The sequence below is a fragment of the Sturnira hondurensis genome, unplaced genomic scaffold, assembly GCF_014824575.4.
Source record: "Sturnira hondurensis isolate 20B ecotype Veracruz unplaced genomic scaffold, ASM1482457v3 Scaffold0004152, whole genome shotgun sequence".
Taxonomy (NCBI): Eukaryota; Metazoa; Chordata; class Mammalia; order Chiroptera; family Phyllostomidae; genus Sturnira; species Sturnira hondurensis.
This window is the reverse complement of record NW_028076783.1, coordinates 7,807,530-7,827,658: the sequence shown is the minus strand read 5'-3', so window position 1 is coordinate 7,827,658 and position 20,129 is coordinate 7,807,530. Positions and strand designations below refer to the sequence as shown.

Here is a 20,129-nt window from a genome sequence, read left to right as displayed (position 1 = left end):
ATAATGAGCACTGTCCTCTGAACACAATCCTTATTTTATGATGATCTCTCTTAAAAGAGAGTACCAGGAAAGAGCACAAATCTACACAGTGAACCTCACACGTCATTCACTTTTCATCATCAGTTTAGGTGGCTTCAATGAACGTGGTCAACATTAAGTTCATTTCTGACAATGGCCATATACTATCAGCTTGTCAGCCTGTATGCTTTTGATACAAACAGTTGTCAATTCCTGTGGTTCTTTATCACATTGGTGCAGTTTATTGTGGTGCCTGTTTGAGTCAAAATATAGGACATTACCTTGGTCTCAGTTAAATTTCATTTTATTGATCTGGTATCATTTTAGCTCGTGGAGATCATTTGAAATAATAACAATCTACTCATTCAAGATGTGGTTATTTAGCATTGGCTCAAACTAGACTATAAGGATTTTACAAGCACATAGACAGGTCAGATACTTTATTGCTAACTAGACCTTTCAGTTCAGTGTCAGGACAGGGCCAACAAAGAGAATTGTGGTATGCCACCACAGACAGCCTTCACAGCAAACAGGTGACATTCGGTGCACCTGAGAATGGGCCCACCCATGGCAGGCTTTATCCAATGCCTTGCTGAAACGTCTCTGCCAAGTAGTAAATGAATGTGTCCTAATAGATACTGGAATTAGTTGGCATGCTTTCTTTACTTACTTACTTATTTTCTATCACCATTTATCCCCCTTATACCCTCTCCCATCTCCACCTACCCCCTGACCGTGCAATTGCCACATTGTTGTCTATGTTCATAGGGCATGATTTACTTTTAATGAAATGACACTGACTCTTGTTCTCACATGATCTGTGTTATAACTGTCTTAGATTTTGGGTAAGGTCTATTTCAAGCTATAAGTGTATAGTTTCCTGAGTCTAGCTTTAGTATTTCTTTAACAACTGGGTCAATATTTACTGGTTTCCAGGCTGCCATCATTTTTCCAGTCCTCCAAAGAGTACCAGTAGAGGTCCTACCAACCAGTTTCTTTAATCCCCTCTGGTATGATCCATCTTGGCTCAGAGACAGTAAAATGTTCTCCTGGATCCTGGACAGCAATTTTCTCCCTATAATGTTTTCTCATTTCCACTTGGAAGACTATTCTTATTAAAGCAGAATACACAAGACTTCTTCCCTAACTAATGAGATCTAACTATTCCTGGGTTTGCTACTTGCTCTGAATATACCTTTTGATTCATCTTTGGTTATACATTCCCTCTTCCAGATTTTCTACTTATCACTTGCAAGTATAAATTCACTACATAATTCAAGATGTGGTCTCATGTCCTCACACAGCTCCCCCAACATGTTTAACTGTCTCATTCATTGAACATACCTATTTTTTTAAAAAAAGAATGAATAGAAAGGAAGAAGGGTTTCTCACTTCTCATTAGCCAATTTCCCTTTGTATAATATTTATTTATTATCACTATTACCAATAATAAAACAACCACCCTTCAGGGCAGCCCCTGTGTGTTATGCATTAATTCATGTATTTTATTCTTTAACCAAGGAAACTGAGTTTCAGAGATTGTGCCCAAGCTTACTTCATTAATAAATGCCAAGACCAGGCCTTCCATTTAGGTCATTTTTGATACTAAATTCTGTGCTCTTACTTGTCCTGATATATCGTTACTGGTCATCTTGAGAACTGCCCCTCACAAGTCCAGCGCTGCTCTCTCTCACATTTTCTTGTTCCACTGTGATGGACTCCAAGGTGAAAGGAGTAGGTACAGGGATGCAGAGTTTACAGGAAGTCTACAGTGTAAAGTGGCCCCCATTTTACTGAAACACAGTGTGACTGAGAGGTTGACACAGGACTCTTCTGATAATCCCTCCTGCCCATTAAAGAGGCATGTGAATTTTCTGTGATGCAGGACTGGGGAGGCTAGGTGACATGGAAAAAACCCTGCAAAGGCAGAAAGAAACTATGGAGGACCAAGTCAAAGAAAAAGGTTGGGTTAATAAGCATAACAAAGAATGGGGAGAGAGGATGAAAGACCAGGCAGGAAGAGCCACAGAGCTGGGTGTCTGGGAAGGCACCAGAGCTACTGGAAGAATGATGAAGGTCCTTGAGAAGTATTTCCAAAAGGTTATATTGCCAGGAGGCGGGTAGAAGAAGGTAAAGCGGGGATAAAGGCAGACAGAAGGAGACTTAAATTTGGGTGGTAAACACACAACCCAACAGACAGATGATATATTGTAGAGTTTTACATTTGAAACCTACATAATTTTATTAACTATTGTCACTGTAATAAACTCAATAAATTTTTTAAACGTTTATGCTTGATAACTAAGCAAAAATAAATATAATGAAGGCTCTTCACTATCTACAGAAGAGAAAAAAAGATTGAGATTACTATAGGCTTGCTAATAGATGCCCAGTATCACTTCTTTTCATTCAGGACACATCAATATAGCCCTCGCCAAAGACAGAAAGAAGGGACAACAGCCTAACCTCTAACCCTATGGAAAACTCTCAACCAACTCTCTGTAGGCAGAGCAAATTGGGGACTTGAGAATAATGACAGAATGATCTCGTGTGCTGGTTGGCCTGTGTCACTGTCAGTTTACACTATTGTAGTAACCTAATTGTTAACACTTAACAGTTTAATGTCATCTGCCTTTTAGGTTTTCATTTAAGATACAAAAAATTATAACCAAATATGCTGCACCCCAAGAGACCTCTTTCCAGTACAAAAGATCACACTCAGCGCACATGGTTTTAACACTGAGTGAACCACTTTCACTTTCAGCTCCAAGGTCACCATACTAACTCAGCAAAGGAAGCAGCTGAATGCAGCAAGGTGAGCAGTCAAGCATGAGACAGGGAGCTGCGTTCTAATGCCTTTCTAGCCTCCCTCCATATGTGACTCGATGACTTAGTCCCTTGCTGTGCCTCACTTTCTCACCTTTTAAACAAGAAGGAAGATTATCTATAAGATCCTTTGCAGCTCTAACATTCTGATTGTATGAGTAGCAGAGATGGTGGTGACAGATGCAGACTTTCTGATTGGGCACCAGCTGTGTGTGGGACTATTCTCCAAAGCTGTGGGTAATTGCTTCAAATTTGGCTTTTAATATTCTATTGTTAGTATCTGATACTTTATATTCTGTGTAGAGGGAAGAGGTTTCACTGGAAACACAAGGGGGTGTAATTTTTGGATTTGTGTTAAAGAATCTGAAAGACCTCAATTTCTGAATCTGTGAAATTATATTGCAAAGCTGTTAAATGTATCTGAGCAGGATAGGCTAGGGAAGGGCTGATATGCCACAACTTAAAATGCAGCGAAATCACAACTGCCTCTCCTCAAACATATGCTGCATCAGAAACATTGGCAGAGTTGCTCAAAATCCCTGATGCAAAACACCATTAAAAAAGTATCTCCAGTACTTTAACAGAAGCATTTCTAAATAGTTTTTTGTTGTAATAGTTTTGTGAAAATCCTCTATAATTTATGAAGCATTTGTATATCTTCTCCCACATTTAATCTTCAACACAAATCTGTGAGGAAGGAGGATACAGAGTATTATTTTAATTTTAGAAGAGGAAGTAGGTTAGTGTAGGGACATGGATGGATTGATGGGTGCTGTGGATCCAGTGCTATGAATCAGGCATGCTGCCTCCCAAACCTGGAATTCTGTCCATGGGAAATGTGGAAATTATTTGTGTGGTGGGAAGAGTTTTGGGATGAAGTTTAATATTAACAGCTGATGAAATCAACTTATCACTATCTAACTTCTGTGTTCCAGAAGAGGAAGAAGGAGGAGGAGTTGGAGGGAAAGAAACACTGGCTAAGTCATCTTTCAGAGAGTGGCCCAGAGACTATGTGCACCGGAATTATCGTTGATAGCTGCAACGAACAGAGATTCCTGGGATCCACACCAAACCTCTGACAGCTGCCTGAGAGGGCAGAGGTGAAGTAGGAAGAGCAAAAATTTGAATTTTTATAAGGTACTCTCAGGTGATTCCTATACCGTGGGGGGATGATATTCCTTGACTAGGTGGATATCCAGGTACTCTACTCATCCCTGAGGCAGGGTTTAGGCCCCGAGACTTCCAGTGGGCAGCAAAGAGAAAATACAGGAGTGGGAAAGGCCAGAGCTGGCAGTATGAGGCTCTCAGTGGTGCTCCTTCTTCTACGAGGGATTGGAATGAAGTCACAGAAATGCATGCAGTTTAACAAAGTGGACAAGGGGGTATTTATTGGTTTTCATAACACTGATGAAGAAATGAGAAAAGACTTGGTGATGGATCATGAATATGAGAAGGCAAAAAATATGCAAAATGAATAAACAATATGTTTAAGGTATTCTTTATGTGATGAAAAAAATGGAATGTTTGGGTACAATGAGCTGATAAAAACTAATCAAATTGCCTGTAAATAGTTAGTACACACTAAGTTATCAGTAAGTTACCTTACTCAAAAGGCAATGCCTAAGGTCAGTTTCTTTATTCGACTTTAGATTCACTGTCAACTGGAATAGAATACTGACTAGGGAAGACCCAGTATTTTCCAAGCATGGGATATGTTCCATGGGTGATTTGCCAACCAAATGGGCTCAACATTAAATAATCTGAATCTCAGTAATTCACTATTTCTTTTGCTCTTTTGTTATTATTAAATCTGTTTTATATTGTTTTTTAAAATTTGTTTTTCACTTATAGTTGACATACAGTGCTAGTTTCAGCTGTAAAACAGTAGTCAGACATAGCTATATGCCTTCTCAAGGTGATCTGTCTGCTTATTTTAAAGAGAAAGGCTCAGTTTGGTTCCACTGTGGCTCTTCCAAGGCTGTCATAGCTAACAAATGGAGAGCAGGCCTCAGACTCCAAGCCTTTGGCAAGCAATAAGATCAAGTTAAATTTTAATAATAATTTATAGAAATTTTATTTTTGTTTCCATTGCATTATTTTTAAATCATCTTTCTCTACATGGTTTTACATTTAAGATCATGATATAATTTCCTTAACAAGTATATTTTAGAGTAAAAATGCATTTAAAGACAAAGAGTAAATCAGTAATCATACAGGTAGAATGCCAACATGGTAAAAAATTGTGCAAGGAGCAAGCAAGTGACAACAGCCCCTATCAGATGATGGGAAAACTGAATTGCAAGAGCATAATGCCTCATCAAGCACAGAGAGTAATGCATGCACTGGGTGGAAGATCTGGGATCGTGGGCCAGAGCTCCTTCTGCTATTTTGTGCTGCTTGCAGAAAGGACCCCCCCCCCCAAAGCTATGTCTGTACTGTTTAGAATGCCTAACCTTGCAGCCTGGGGACAAAATGCATTCCCAGGGCTCTTTAATTCCATCATGAACCTCAGCTATATGCATGTTTCAACCAAATCAAAGTACAAGATCAAACCAGTGGCTTATTCTAATCCCAAAGCACTTGCTTCCCTACTGCTCCACATGCACATATAACTAAGGTCAAGCCAGTCTCCTTGTGAGATGTTTTCCCATTGCTTACCACAATTCCTAAACAACAAAAGATTGGAACTTGGAGTTTTGGGGTTATCAGACTGCATGTTTTTTCTCCACAAAGTATCTGTATTATGACTGAACCTAAAAAATATCTAGGAGAAAATGCCTTAAAGGCATGGATCTGTAATAACAACAGCCCACATGTATTGAGTGTTTGGCTTATCTCACAGGATTTTCACAACAGTCGTATACCATAGGTTTATTATTTACAGGCTCTAGTTAAATGGAATGAGGCTTAGTATGCCCAGGCCCAACATCTAGAGAGAGGCCATCTAACTCAGAGTCTCACAGCATCAGCACCATGGAATGGGCATCTTCCCCAAACAGGCACCCCAGACTCCTGGACTCAGCAGAAAGAAACCAGTTCTGCTCTTGAGAAGCTGCCTAGACAGGAGGAGAGTGTGTCAGGTGTGTAAACGTCCTTAAGATCCCACAGAATCAGCTGATCTTCCAAGAGAAGGAGAAGCAGGTGGTAAGAGAGCCCAGAGGAGGAGCGGCTGTTATTACTCAAAGAATAAGGGGGCGGGTGGGGAAGTTTCAAGTGCTTGTGCTGAAACCATGCCTAGAGGAGTGAATAGGCTCAGGCAAGGCAGGACAGTCAGAGAGAACATTTGAGGCAGCAGAAACAATAATTCTGAGGCAGGACAATTCACTAGTTACTTGAGAAAAATAGATCAATCTTGCATGTATATTACCTAGGGAGTCAGGTTGGGGAGCATTGAGGGAAAGGAGCTGGAAAACCAGAGCGGGTCAAGTAAGAAGGACTTCATTCACCTTTCACTATCTGCCCACTGCAAGTCACACTATATTGCTCAAGGTTATTTTATTGAAACTCATTCCAGGTAGCATTTACAGTTTAAAATCTTATGGCCTTTCCATACTCTTAAATAATACATGAAAAATAGCTTCTCTCTCCATGGTTATACTATACACCTAGTCCCAAAAGAAAATCAGAGGTAGAAAAAGAATTATAATTTGCAAGTCTGTCAAGCAAAAGCCACCTGACAATCACCGAGCATGTGAACAACCTTGAGTACAATCCTAGGGTCCAGTCTTATGGAAAGCTGTGGATGAACTGGGTTGAATGCAGAAGTTGTCCAGGATGGTGTGTATGAGGGTGCAGGGGGTTCCAAAAGCAGGTCTTGAACCATCAGAAATAAGTGACATGGTAAAATCCCAACTGTGAACTCTTTCATGGTAGGAATCTTGCCTGTCTATAGCCCTGCTGTATCCCCACTACCTAGAACAGGGCCTGGACACCATATCCAGCATGTCATCAAAAGCTAATGGATGAATGAATAAGTTAGGCTGGAGCTAGAAATTCTGAGACTTGGATACTGATCTTTGTTCATTTGTTGATATACCAGCAAGATCTTGATTCTTTGGGGCTCAATTTTCTTGTCTGTAACATTGGATTCAGCAGTCTATTCAGGTTATTCTAAACAAGACTTTAACAAATGACTTCCTGGAAGAGCTATAGAAAACATTGGCAGGATGGGGTCTGTGCACACACACCCTCATATGGACATTTGTTTTGATCAGCGCACTTGTAGTTTTATTGTTCACAGTTCCAAGGAAAAGTCTATTGGAACAAAAGATTTCCACATCGGAAAAAATATTTAAAAACCACTGGACTGCCTGAGCTCTGTTACTACCTTTAGCTATAAAACTGATCTTTAATGAGGCTAAGATGCAGGGAAGTAAAATCTGACCAAACTTTGCAACACCTTTTGCTATTCAAACAAAAGAATGTCTTGCCTTGGGTAACAATGATAAGCTACCCCTCTTTGGGAAAAGAGATAGACAACTGCGTACCAGGTAAGTTGTAGAAGAGATCATGGCATTGGTTGGGATATTTGACCAGATCACTCCTGAAGCCCTTCCTGTGCCTGCGAATTGAATGTTCTGCATCCTTTCAAGAGTTTTCTGTTAACTGGCAAGGGGCATGGTTTCATAGTTAACAGCAAGGTCTTAGACCTCAGATGAACATTTATTAGAATCCTGGTCCTACCATTCACTACTGTAGAACATTGCCCAAGTTATTTAATCTCTCTGAGTCTCAGTTTCTTCATTGATAAAATGGGAATAATAATACCTGCTCCAGAGAGTCTATGAAGGATTCAGTGCGACAACATATGTAATGCTCTGAGATCCATGCGTGGTGTACAAATAAGTGCTCAGTAAATGGCAGATTCTAAGATGATGAGGTAAAGGTGAAGATGGTGATGTCTGGAACAGAAAACCAAAGCCAAATTATTCCTAAAGCAACTAATTATTTTACTGGACAATCACATATATATATGTACATATGTGTGTACATGTGTATGTATATGTATGTGTTCATACACATACTCCTTTCCCCAAATTCAGAAACTTAAAACAGACAACACTAATGCACAGAGAATAAAATTATTATACCAGCCAGCAAAGGAAATAAAAGTCTTAAAAAGATAAAAGGAACATAAGCAGGAATTAAACACAGGGTGGAGCAAAAGTAGGTTTATAGTTGTCCATATGGAAAATAATACAATAAATAATAATATAAGAATAAACTCCATGTTTTGTGTACACAACTGTAAACCTACTTTTGCCAACCCTGAATATTTGTTAGAGTTACCAAAATATAGATTCACTCATTCCTTAGAGAATATAAATCTCTCCAAGAACAATTCTAACTGTGAAATATTTCTAAGAATCCTGTTAAAAATAACCTGCAATAGGCATGGAAATGAGAAAAGACAGTTCTGTAATTATTTTGTGAAAACTAAGTTCTTAGCTCTTTGGGTGAACAGAGCCTACTTGGTTGGTTTGTTTACGTAACCAGAAGCCACTCGTTGGGTTTCCTCACTCAGGGGTCAAAGATGATTTCCCAGCATTTATAGTAAGACAGCAAGCAGCTAGGCCTTTCTGCACCACTCCTTCTCCCAAGTTCCTTCATCCCTGTAATTGAACTATTCTTTCTTCTTATGAACTTACTGTTCAGGAACTATTTTGTCCTTTATCAGGAGGACATTATAGGGATTTTGACACCAAACCATTTTCCTTCAGACCATGTTCTGACAATGCACCAGAGTTCCAGAAATAGGACCCTCCCTTATTAATCAGTGTTCCTGAGATTTTGCCAAGAAGGATGATGATGGGGATAATGAGAACACAACTTATCAATAACTTACATGTCCCATGCTCTGTATGCACAGCACCTCACACAACCCTCAAACAATCTCATGAGGCAAAAACCACCTTTGCTTCCATTTGGCACAGAAGGAAACAGAGGCACTGAGAGGTCAACTAACTCACCCAGGATCACACAGCTTCAAAGTGGCAGGACCTGAAGTCCAACTGAAGCCCATCAAATACCCAATGCTATGCTTTTAGCCATAACACTGAACAAAATGTTTTGCAGGATGAAGCAGGTACTGCTTTCCCTCATGTTTATCTGCACTGTAGAAGGACTCCCATGGTTCTGCCCACTCACACAATCACAAAGGGAGGGTCTGAGAACATCTTCACCCTCCTAGCCCTTTCTCAGCAATGCTGACTAATGATCTGTCAATGACTGCGGTGACTGATGGTCAGTCAACACTTCTAAGTGACAGGTGATCTTCCAACTTTCTCCTTCTCCTTTATTAAGAATTCCCTAGTAAGACAGTTATGTACCAAAATTCGTATTGCATACTAGAATGTGAGTATGTATTCCATTGTGCACTAAAATACATATTCTTAAAACTTCTATCCTCTGATCCTACTTCTCTTTCTTAAGACCTTGCAGAACAAGTTGGGTCCCTCTCTCCCATAACAGCCCTTAGATGTGTATAAAAACAGTGCTGATGACCTGGATCTTCTCTAAGCTCTAATTTCCTTACATTGTTTTTCATATGTCATGAATCCTACTAAGAAAACCATGGTTTTGACTCTCTCCCGAACACACTGTGTTGGCCCACACCTACTCTGGGCCAGGGACCCACACAGTTCCACTGGGGACTACTGCAGACTGCACACTTGGTTACACGGGGGAGTGGTTTTCTGGTGGCTCTGAGTGTGCTTTGGAGGCGATTCCTTCCTGAACAGCTGCTCTGACTAAATTGGGAGGGCTGTGCCCCTGCCAAGTACACGCTGTGAGAGAACAAGCTCACGGAGCCTGCCTTGTGGGAAGGGCTTATCCACAAAGTTACCAGCACTATAACCACAGAAACTGGGGGCCCTTCTTCCCAGAAACTCCACCAATCACCTTCTAACAGGGTTTCCCACCCCTTGTCTTGTTTTGGGAATGGATGTGGATTAAAGGGGGCCACTCGGTGCAGGGGCTGGTCTGGAGTGGGCAGATAAAAGCATTTACACCTCCTGGCATTGAGTGAAGAGGAGAGGAGGTTCTTTGCTGGGAAGCCCAGAGGATTAGTTTAAAGCAGGATTTTTCAACCTCAGCACTATTTTGTTGAGGGTGGTGGTGGCACTCTATGTGTGCTGTCATATTTCAGCAGCATCCCTGACCTCTGTCACTGCTGCCGGTAGTGCCCACCAGTTGTGATGACCAAAAATACCTCTAGACATTACAAAACATACCCTGGTAAACAAAACAGTCCCCGATTATAAACATCCCTATGTTTTTAATCCCTATATACTCAATAATATTATAATAACTATGTATACTGTCAGATGGGTGGGTAATAGATTTATTACTTTATAAAGTATACAAATGTTTAATCACTATGTTGTACACCTGAAACTAATATAATACTGTATGTCAATGATTGTTGAAAAATAAATAAAAATATTAAAAATGCTGAGTGATTTTGGAAATAAATCACTTTTAAAAGAGAGAGAGAAAAAAATACTGGTTGAAATGCACACTATCTCAGTTGTTTAACCTGTGGAGCTAGTCCTAAACTTGAAGTATTTTCTATTTGGACTCCCTCACTTTATTTGTACAGAGAGAGACAATGACTGCTTGGTGATTGGTAAGAGATGACAAGAAAAGCTTCCTGCTGTTTCCACAGCCCCAGTGGTTCCCAATCCAACTGCCCATAAGAGCTCCTAAAACATGTGCATTTTGGGTCCCCACCTGGACCAATTAGAATAGAATCTGTACAAGTGGAACCCAGGCTTGGGTGTTGCTTAAGAGCTCCCAGGTGACTCTAGTGTGCAGACAAGGTCAAGGGTCAGAGCACCACACCACACTGTCTCCATTCTGAACCTCAGATAAACCACCTTGGGCATCTCTGAGCTGAGTATTGTTTGCAGGCTTATCCTGCAGGGTGCCACACACAGCCCCTCCCTCCTGTGGGCACCAATCTCAGAGGGCTGCTGCACAGAACCCTAACACCCTAGTAACAGGTGCCCTTGAAGAACCAAAGAAGGGAAATTACACACAGAAAAGACCCAACTTGTTGGACACAGCATGTTTTATGCTCGGTCAAAGAGATGCCTACAGGTAACTTAAAAGCCAGAAGGCATATTCCAAATAATAGTCTCAACTCAACTGTTCAGCATAGGGCATGATGTACCCAGGAAACAATTGTTGTCTCATGTTGTTTAAACAATTATTTATACACAGTGTGTTTAATTTAATTTAGTTCATTTCTGGCTTTTCTTCTAGCAGAGGGAGCTCATCATTCTTTGTTTAAGGAGACATGAGTAGAACATCAAGACTTCTACTGACTAATTTCTTTAAAAATGCATATCAGGAAACCTAGTAAATAACTGGGGAAGGTTGTTTAACTGAGATAGGAACAATGCTATATATCACAATGCTACAATCACAATAATAGCAATGATAGTGGCTTCCACTCATTGAGCACTTTCTGGGTAACAGGCACTGGGCTCAGTTCTACACACACATTATGTCATATTTAACTTTACCAAAACCTCTAGAAGATAGGTTTTACTATTATTGCTATTTTACAGATGAGGAAACAGAGACCCAGAGATGTTTGGGCATATGCTAAAGGCTGTATCAATAGTAAAGGAAAAATCTTAGGATGGAAACCCAGGTGCGCGAGACTCCAGCACCTACAGCCATTAGGTCACATGGGACAGGATACAGGATGTCCCTTTGTTAGCACACCAAAGTTCATCTTTCCTAAGTCAGAGGCAGCAACTTTTCTTTTTTCTTTTTCTTTTTTATCTTCCCTTGAGGACATGTTTATCAATTTTGAGAAGAGGGGAAGGGAGGGAGAAAGAGAAGGATAGAAACATCAATGTGAGAGAGAAGCATTGATCCGTTGCCCTTTACAGGCACCCCAACTGGGGAAAGAACCCACACCCTAGGCATGTGCCCTGGCTGGAAATGAATCCATGACCCTTTGGTTTGTAGGATGACGTCTAGCCAACTCATATCTCATCTAGCCAACTTTACCAGCCAGGGCAAGAACATTTCTTGACAACGTGTCTCAGTACAGGGGATAGTGTTTAGGCCTCAGCACTTAGCCCAGAAGTAGGCAACCTGGAAGGCAGCTTAAGCCACTGATTACCAAAGTTTTGTAGGTATGTGCTATAAATAGCACAAACTTCTCTGATCCTGAATATTGGGTGAGGCATGTGGAATTCTTCTGATGTTATTCCCACTATATTCCTGGTGTGATCTCAGCAAGAACAAGGTTTTCTGGGAGGCTGCCTCAGGTTGGGATTGGGGCAGGATGGGAGACAGAACCAGCTTCATGGGTGTGTGACCAGTGCAATCATACAGGACCTCACAACCTGGTTTAATGCCCTGCTCATTGACATCTTGAAATTCTTCATAACTTTACCTTTGAACTTGTGAAGTCTGAAGGGCCCATGGAGAGTGCACAGGAGCAGAGGTGACCCAGTACGAGCATGCCTGTAGTTCCTTGTCACCCTATTGCATTTGTGATGCCCCAGGAACCCAGGATTCTGGCAGACTCCCCATGCAGAAAGAGTTTAGCAAGACTTAAACACAAAGTAAACACATTATACCTATGAAAAGTTTTCCTTTTTTTCCATCAACTCTCTGTTGGCAGCTTCTATAACATGCTTACCTTGTAACCGCTTTGAGTCTTGCTGACTACCAGGACTCCACCAGAATTGTGTGCTCACGTTTAATACCAATGCATCTGTGACTTAGTAACTGGGAATGCTGACAGCCCTGAGAGGCCACATTTTCCATTTGAACCAGGACTTGCCAAATGTAAAAAGAAAGCAGTGCTGTTCTAAGAAACAGGAGCCACCAAGGAGTCCTATCAAGTCTTCCCTCACTCACGTTGCTTCCCCGTATTAGCCAAGCACATATGCTGAAAATACCAACACAGAAAGCAAGGATAAGGGAGCAAACGATGGTTCCTTTCACTTTAAGTCCTTCTGTACTTATCCACAATCTTAAGGTAGTTGGATGTGTGTCTATCAACATGTTAAATAAAAAATTGTGTTAGTTTTTTCACTGTCTGATGAAAACAAAATACATAAGCATGTCTCAACTACAAAATACAGTTTATATAACTTGCACAATTCTGGTGATTACATATAAATACTCTGATGTTTGCATTTGAAACTGACATTGCACAATATAAAAATTAATGATACATTTCATGCTAAGAATTTAAAATGGTATTTTATTTTTCTACTAGAGAAAATAAATCCACTATGACAGGTTGAGAGAAAGACTGCCAATGAAAGACTTTACATTTTAGTACGTTAATGGCGATTTTTTTCCCTGCTCTTTGAACAAATAAGGCTCTGCATTTTCATTTTATGTTGGATTTGCAAGTTATATCACCAGCCCTGGAGGAGGTTGGGAGCGATAGGTCAAGGTCATTCTCATCTATCTTTGATTCACCCAGATTAAGTCTGCTTTGGCACAAGACAATGAGGTAAATGTTGAATCCAACTATAACCTCCAAAGTTCAATGTAAAGGCCCAAAAATGTCTTTTAAATGTCAAACAAAATTCCAACATTAGCAGAATCCTCTCAGGATCCAAAGTAAATAAAACCTAAATTATTTCCTCATCAATGGGTAATCTTCCAATCTACACAGTGTGAAGATTTTTATTTAAAAGGGGAATTCTGGTGTGTTGAGATTAGAAGTTGGCAAGTGGTGTCACTGTGGAAAAAAAGGATTATTCCAGTTATGAAATGAATATATTTTTAAAAGTGGTGAAAACTTATTTGAGTATACATAGTCCAGGTGAACAATAAGGTCTGGTAGAAACATCTACTCATTCATTCAACAAGTATATTAATTAAGCAATATGCTACATCCTAGGGAAACTTTTAGGAATGAAAAGAACATGTTACCAGTCCTTATTATTCACAGTCTGACTGGGGACACAGATGAAAAACAAGAAAAAAAGAAATACAACCATAAATTCTGATTGTTGTTACATAAAAGGAAAAACAGGGGCAATAACTCAGAAGAAGGAGTATTTATTCTCTCTCTCAAATCAATTAAAAATTTTAAAGAACCAAGAATTATAATATTTCTTAACCTTGAAGCACAATCAATGCTAGCAAACACTGGACTGTTCCAATTTATGAAAATCTATGACTATGATTCTCAAAGATACTATGCAAAAGAGTCCCTTGGAGACAATGTCATTTTCCCTAATTTGCTACAATTCAGTGAAGGTGACCCAAGATTCTCTGTTTTTACTAAATTCCCAAATGATTCTAAAGTGAGTGGTCTGCTTGCCATACTTTTAAAAAAATGATCAAGAAAAATAAAAACAAAGGCTACAAGGAAGGAGACATGATTATGTTCCCCAATCCTTCAACAATATTGCATGGAGAGTAATGGAAGAAATTGGGACACTCTGACTATAAAAGAAAAGCCTCAGAAAGGACATATAACTAAAATATACAGAAAGGACCATTTCAATGAAAAAGATGTAGCTTGGGTTTCTCTTGCTGGTCAGAGGAAGTCATAGCTGTGGAGACTTCAACTCAACAAAAGGAAGACCTTTAATCTCTAGACCTGCCCAACCATTAAGCAGGCTCATCCAGTGGTAAGATTCACTCACTGTAGGACCAGGAGTAGAGACATGGATGACCATCATCAATGATAACAAGGAAACTGTTTGTTGGGTAGCAATCCCTTTAGTAAACCTGTGCACAACTCCAGTGATGTTCACTGTACCATATATCTGCTTATGAGTTTCTTTCCTTCCCAGGAGTTCAGTGAGGCAGGACCTCTCATTTTACCAGCTCACACACAGTGTCTGACATATTAGATACTCAGTACATGGTTACTGTGAATTAAACCTCAGATTCTAATAAATCAAGTCCCAGACTGCACACCTGGACTTCAGGTGAGTTTCCTGTAACTTCAAAAGAAAACTTGAAATTAATAGCTATTTCATCTGGGTTCACAGGGAACCATTTGGTAAACCCTTGCTCTTCTTCAGGAAAGTTTTAAAGTCTCTTTCAATAAAGGTCTTACATTTTTCTTTTATATTTTTAAAGTAACTTTATTGCTTTTGTAGTTTTTTTTCTTAATTCCCATTCTAATTGGTTAATTCTAGTACATAGGAGTCCAGTGTCTAATAATGTTTGGGCTTCCTTGTGAAATGTCTCAGTTTCCTCAGTTTACAGAGGATTTTTCTGACTATATTGTTTTTAAATAATGGCAAATATCCCCCCCCCCATTTTTGTACCTCATATTTCTTTTTTCTGTCATTTGGCTTTTACATGTACAATGTTGAACAGTACAGTCAACAAGATATTCGTGCTTTATTATTGACTTGATCAGAAAAGCAGCCAATGTTTTCTCACTAGGTTCTTTCCTCTCTTCTCTGCCATTACATTTCATGTGTTTCCTAGAGTAGGAGAGACTCCCATGTGACTAAGGAGAAACTGGATGAGGCAAACCACTCTGGCACCAAATTAAGGATGTGACAAGGAGAGAGAAATTGGCTCCAAATTCACTATGGATCAGTTCACACACATGACAAACCTCTTAGAACCCACTGTCCATATGCTGGCGTTCTGCCTCTCTCAACACACATGTGCATGCACATTAAAACTGCCCCAAGAAATATTTATATATAACAATAATTCATGTTTGGAATCTATTTTTAAGAGGCTGTGTCACCTATGTGTCAAGATGAACTACTTCATCAACGAACCAATCAGTATCTTCACTTCTATTTTGATTGTGGGTTGGATATCCCTAAGAGAACACATGTCCGATAGAAGACAACCAATCACAATGGCACACATGTTTGCTACTGTGTTCAATAGTGCCATCTGAGTGATCAAAGTCCTCTAAGAAGAATGTATTGCAAAAGCATATTTTATTTCATTGACTACCCATTTGCTGTTTAATGAAAAAATGTTTTGTTGAGTCCAAGGGCCAAAGGATAGTACCAAGCATGGAAGACCTATCATTCTAAAACACTGGTCCGTTTTACCAAGCATGGAAGACCTATCATTCTAAAACACTGGCCTGTTTTTAATTCAGCTTGGAAGAATGAAATTTCACTCTTTCAAAAAAGCCTTAAGAGGAATAGGCCCCACAATGTCAGAGTGTTGCCCGAAGCTGGCTGCCCCTGATGTGATTCCAGGGTGTATGGAGACTGAGCCCTCTATACTATTGAAAATCTCAGAAAACAAAAAGCAAAAAAAAAAAAAAAAAAAACCCAGATAGTTTTCAATTTTGAGTGTTTTAATCTTCCATCAGCCTGATGACAATCATGAAGACATTTTATCAGCAAAAATGTGTTGATCATTTGATCATCACTGTTTCACAGACAGTGGACTATGTGGCACATAAATAAAAGTCATAGTTTCTACTGTTAAGAAATACTTGGTCTTATAGGAGTTCAACAGGAATTCCATTGTCTAAAGCATTTAAATACCAAGAAAAATAAAGGCTAGGGTAGGAATAGCAGGATAAAACTGATTTTACTTTTGATTGTTTAGGTTTTATGGTCCTTGGATTCATCTGAATTTGGAGATATCCCATTTATGGGATTTTTAAAGAAAAATGTAAATTTTTCTTACATTGCGTTAATAGAGTTGATCTGAGGAACTAATTGTATAATTTGTTAATTTAGCCATTAAGAGTTTAAGTTCCTACTATACATTAGGCCACAGTTTGTACACAGCAGTGAATACAACAGGCAGGATTCCTGTTTTAGGCAAGGGTTACACCCTAGCAGATTCAAGTTCCAGACAGTCTTCTCTCTGGATAGGCTGCCCCACTCTTAGAAGACTCCTCACCCCCATGGAAAAGTTCCTCAGACCAACTTCCTGCACTCTTCATGACCCTGTGAAGACAGGCAGGGACTGAGGTATAAAGGGTATATCCATAAACCCCCTCTAAACTGTGCTTTACAATCACACAGCAGACCTCCAGAAGCCACAGGGATAAAACAGTATGAAGTAGTAAAGCAGGGTTTCTGGTGCTGCCCTAGAAACCCTCAAACTCCTTCCACAACTGTTTCTATGGGAAAGGCCACCCAGTTCTAAACAACTGGCTCAGCAAACGCACTGCTGGGGAGACCTGTTTGTAAGGAGTTGGCGGCCTGAGCTCTGGCAACTGCTACCTCAAATACCTAGAAACTATCTGGCACCCACACAGAAGTTCTTGTACACATACTTTATTTTATAGTTGGATCCTTTCCACGGCACTTGCCAAGGCATAATTACTAAGAATGTCAGCCTATAGGAGTGTCCTTGGAGGCCCTTCCACTAGCCAGAGTCTTAACACCACCCTAGGCTTTAGCTGTGAGTCTGCCCACAGAGAAAGGAATCCATACTTCTGATCAACCCCTGGGGCAAGGTGTTTATGTTTCACAGCAACCCTATTTTCTCCCCTTCTTTTCTTCCACATGTCAATAAAAATGCCCCCATCTTCAGCTGCCAGAACAGCTGACTACTGTCATCACCAGGAAAATTAAATGCTTGTCTCAAAGAAGGGACCCTCATTAGAAATGCCTGTATCTCTCAGGACAAAGAAAGAAAATGCTGTTGGCAGTTCATCTTAGCTACAGGATGAATGTACTGATCACACATGGCTTTTCATGGCTGAGAACTCCAGGCCAGCATAGCCAGAAAGTTCTCAGAGTCTGGAAAGAGACATCATGACTAATCACTGAACATTCAGCTCTTTTCAACTCCAAAGTCACTCTCACCTCCATCAACTGAGGTGACCTTGGGTAAACCATGTGACCTTTCCATATTCTTTGTTATCCCACTTCCTTCCTCATCCTGTTCTCTCTCCCTGAAAAGGCTGCCTTGATTTCTCCACCAAGTCTCAAATTTCTACAAAATGTCATTCTGCAAAGCCTTCTCTGACTTACCTGAAGCCAAATCAGCTTCTTTCTTACACTTCCCCATTCTAGACTGTCCATACCTCATTAGGTCCTTTCTGACATGGCATTATTGTTGCATATGTATCATTATATTTATTTTAGTTTCTCATGTTATTTTATGGTCATCTTTGGGTATTAGGCTATCACTCCTAGACCTACTAACATTAATGACATTATCAATGGTATTAACAGTGTATGTGTTAGACCTGAATACAATCTCTAATTGTTACAAAAGCCCAGTGATGTATAATTATTTTTGCCATTTTTGCTATAGTTGAGGAAAGTAAAACCAGAAGAGATTATACAAATGGTTAGTCATGGCACCGAGAGTCAAAATAAAGTCTATTTTTCTTTAAAGTCCATGCTTTTAGCCCTTATCCTCTATAGTCCCTAAAAAATAGTAGATGATATTTACTAAGAGCTCGCCAGATGGCAGGCTCTGTACCACATACCCTACATACATTAGCTAACTTGATCCTCACAAAAACCTTGTAATGTAGATATCGTAATTATAATCTCAATTTTTAAAAAATTAAGGTTCACAATGGTTAAATGACTTTCCCAAGGTCACATAACTATGGAGAATGAATTTGAATGTAGGTCTGTCTCCTGGAGGGCCTGAGCACTTGCCCACTACTCTATTCCATGGCCAGATGGTAGGGTCTGTTTAATTTTTGCAAACACTGCACCAGTTTTCAAGAATAACCCGTCTGGAAACAGAAAACTGGACAGTTGCCCAGTTTTCTGATTCATGCCAATAAACCAAATTCACCAAGCCCCTAGGCACTCACCTTAACACATGTGTTGACCCATTAATGGTTGTGGTTGAACAGGGGACCGTCTGGCCCAGAATGGAAGGTCTTCGGTAGCGCTCATCATCACAACAGAGGATGATAAGAAAGGCACGTCGAAAAGACTTATTCAAGAAGGCGTAGAGAAAGGGGTTCAATCCAGAATTGATATAACCGAGCCAGAGGAAAGCAGTCCACACCTGCCCAGGGACAGTGTAGTCTATAAACGGATCCACAATATTGGTGACAAAGAATGGGGCCCAACAGAGGCAGAAGCAACCCATGATGATGCACAGGGTCTTGGCTGCTTTGGTCTCTGTCCGCATGCGATGAGTGCTGTGCTGGTCTGCCGGCTGGGGCCTGCCCTCCAAGGGTGCTCCTGCACGCTGTAACATCTGGATCTGGTGGGCATGCTCCTTGGCTGTGACATAGATGCGGTAATAGGCCAGCACCATGAGCAGGAATGGAATGTAGAAGGCCACCACAGAGCAGGTGATGGCATAGGGCTTGTTGACCATGAAGATACAGTATGTAGAGTTGGAGTTCTGGTGGAACTTTCTTTTTTCTATCTGAGAGGTGAAGGTGAGAGGGAAAGAGAAGGGGAAGAAAAAAGTGAAGAGGAAACAGCAGGATGGGAAGGAGGAAAATTGTAAGGAAAAGGAAAAAAAGAAGAGAAAAGGAGAAATTGAAGGTACAAAGAAGGTAGGGGAACATTGAATGAAAGGGAATAAAGAAAAAAAGGAAAAGAAAAGAAAAAAGGTTTATCAGCAGAGGTTCCTTGTTTACATCTCAGCCTACAGCACCTAGATAGAACCATGATGGTAGAAAAGGAGTATGATCAGATCCCAGGGCTCAGAGGGCTTGTTTATCCACAAGGGGCTGAAGGTCCCAGTGAAGAATGCAAATAACATAAGGACAAAATCGCTCTTCAATCTCTCTACCCAACCAGTGGTAGAGCTCCAGCTGTCTCCTACTCCCTGTCTGCTTGCATACAATGTACCTGAGAGTAAACATCTTTGAGGTGTGATTCTTCTTCACATCTATTCTGGCTATTATAATCTCAGCATTTCCCAGATAAAGTTGAGTCAACTTTATAGCTTATTAACTGCTATAAAAAATCTTTTAGGATTTTGATTGGCGTTAAGATAGAATCATTGAGGAAAACTGATAGCTCTACAATGTTAAGTCTTTGTGTACACAAACACAGTACTCTGTGCCCTTTACTGAAGTCTTTTAAAATTTATTTCAGTAATATTTTATATATTTGTGTAAATGTTTTACACTTATTTTGTTAGATTTATTCCTGAGTACTTGAGATTTCATTCTCTTGCAAATGGTACCATGTTAAAATTCTTAATCCTCACTGATTGTAGAATTTAGTGAATTTTTTTTGTATATTGACTATATATCCAGTAACTTTGTTAAATTAGTTACTAATATTTCATCTCTAGATGTTTTGAATTATCTCCACATACACACATATGTGATTTGTTAATAATGACAATTTCATTTCTTCCTTTTCAATATCAATATTTTTTCTTGCATTACTGAACTTGACAAG

General features: G+C 39.9%; 1 protein-coding gene across 5 annotated transcripts in view; it reads right to left on the bottom strand.

Moving 5' to 3' along the window:
- HTR4 (5-hydroxytryptamine receptor 4) overlaps positions 1-20,129 on the bottom strand; it is a 148,694-nt gene that overhangs the window by 23,653 nt on the left and 104,912 nt on the right. For all 5 annotated transcript variants that reach the window (XM_037044969.1, XM_037044968.1, XM_037044971.1 and 2 more), the window contains one exon: positions 18,569-19,137. In XM_037044969.1, coding sequence (XP_036900864.1) covers positions 18,569-19,137 — 569 coding nt within the window. The remainder of the gene's footprint in view (positions 1-18,568; positions 19,138-20,129) is intronic.